Here is a 1,567-nt window from a genome sequence, read left to right as displayed (position 1 = left end):
AAACATGTTTCTGTTTCCTGTGGTCTGGCTTCACCTGCTTGGCTGAAACTCTGGCTCGTGCCGACACCTTGTTGTGTTTGGTGTGACCCCAGAAGGCACGCAGATGGACTTCAGTACACCACACAGACATTTATTAACTTGAATGGACAGAATAAATAGACATGATGCACTTATTTGGTGGAAAACTTCTGTTTTTTTCACTGTGGCATGGTGGCAGTAGTAACACGAGAGCACATTTCCATGGAAAAAAAATGTCCCAAGGTCTTCTAATAAAGCTTGGTGTTCTCCATAATATGTGGGAGATCCCTTTTGATCTCAGTCCACAAGCAGAGCTCGAGTCATTCTGGGTTTTTACCCAACTGTTTTAATCACAGTCATAAAACATTCAGCATGCAAAGGCTCAATAGAAGCCTAATGTTTGCTTTAGGGATTAATGGCTTTTTACTAGCCTCATGTTACAGGATTATAGAATATATTTTACCATCTTGTTAGATCATCTAATTAATAGCATTCTTATAAAACTTTAGTGGTGTCTGGAAGCTCATTACTCAGGTTCTACTGTACTCCTGCTTCTGACTGAACTCAGATCAGGTCTGCTTCATGTCTGGGTGTTTCTGCGTGTCAGGTTCTGATCGGAGACGAGCCGGAGGCAGGGATGGAGAATCTAATGGAGGTGGAGATTCCTGAGGATGTTGAGCAGAAACTGAAGGAAATGGAGGCCAAGGAGCAGGAGCAGATTGAGAAAGAAGAAGAGCTGCTCAAAGCGGAAAGGGAGAAGAGTTGCAGCTCGAATCCTGAAGAGCTGGAGAGATGACTGACAAACACACACACACACACACACACACACACACACACACACACCAGACACTGAGGAGTCAGTTTAATAAGCCTGTCATCCAAAATTCTTCTTACTAAGGTCTTAGTGCTTTACTCTTCTAATATTATTATTATTATTAAGATCTAGTAAAGTGGATCATGTTGATTAAAAGAGATACATTTCTGAGTGTTGGCTGGACATAAAAATGACATCTGTTTAATTTTCTGTACACATTGTAATGATATGAACATTTTTATTAAAATCCTGTTTATTCCGTGTCTCATCTGTGTGACCGTAGTGTAATGGACACTAATTATCTCACACTAATCACTTCAATACGAGGCCCAGTTATCCTCAAACATCTGCTGTATGATTCTTAAATGGATGTTAATGTGTGATTGTATATTACTGTGTGAAATAAGATGCTTATTTAAGAGAGATGCACCTGACATATCTGCGTAACCATCATAACCCCATGACAGTCACTTACTAGTGCCATCTGCTGGAGCCACAGTGTCTAATCTCTTCAGAAGGCACTGAGGAGTGAATGCAGAAGTCAATCCCAGTACCTAGTAGATTCCTAATGAGGAAAAGTGGAAGGAAATAAAAAGGTTCACTTCTGAAAAACGGTTCAGTTTTTACTGTATTAAGCAAATTTCAGGTTTAAAAGCATTAAGCACAGAGACTTTATTTAGAAAATCACTGACATTGACACTCTAATTCTAGTAAATTGTCTCTTTACAGAAATCT

General features: G+C 39.6%; 1 protein-coding gene across 1 annotated transcript in view; it reads left to right on the top strand.

The window, feature by feature from the left end:
* Nucleotides 1–1,094, top strand: part of hgh1 (HGH1 homolog (S. cerevisiae)) — a 6,615-nt gene extending 5,521 nt beyond the window's left edge. The window contains exon 7 of the mRNA XM_060857275.1: nt 626–1,094. Coding sequence (XP_060713258.1) covers nt 626–814 — 189 coding nt within the window. The 3' untranslated portion in view covers nt 815–1,094. The remainder of the gene's footprint in view (nt 1–625) is intronic.
* Nucleotides 1,095–1,567: the final 473 nt, after the last annotated feature.

The sequence above is a fragment of the Tachysurus vachellii genome, chromosome 21, assembly GCF_030014155.1.
Source record: "Tachysurus vachellii isolate PV-2020 chromosome 21, HZAU_Pvac_v1, whole genome shotgun sequence".
NCBI lineage: Eukaryota > Metazoa > Chordata > Actinopteri > Siluriformes > Bagridae > Tachysurus > Tachysurus vachellii.
This window is presented reverse-complemented; position numbering and strand designations above follow the sequence as displayed.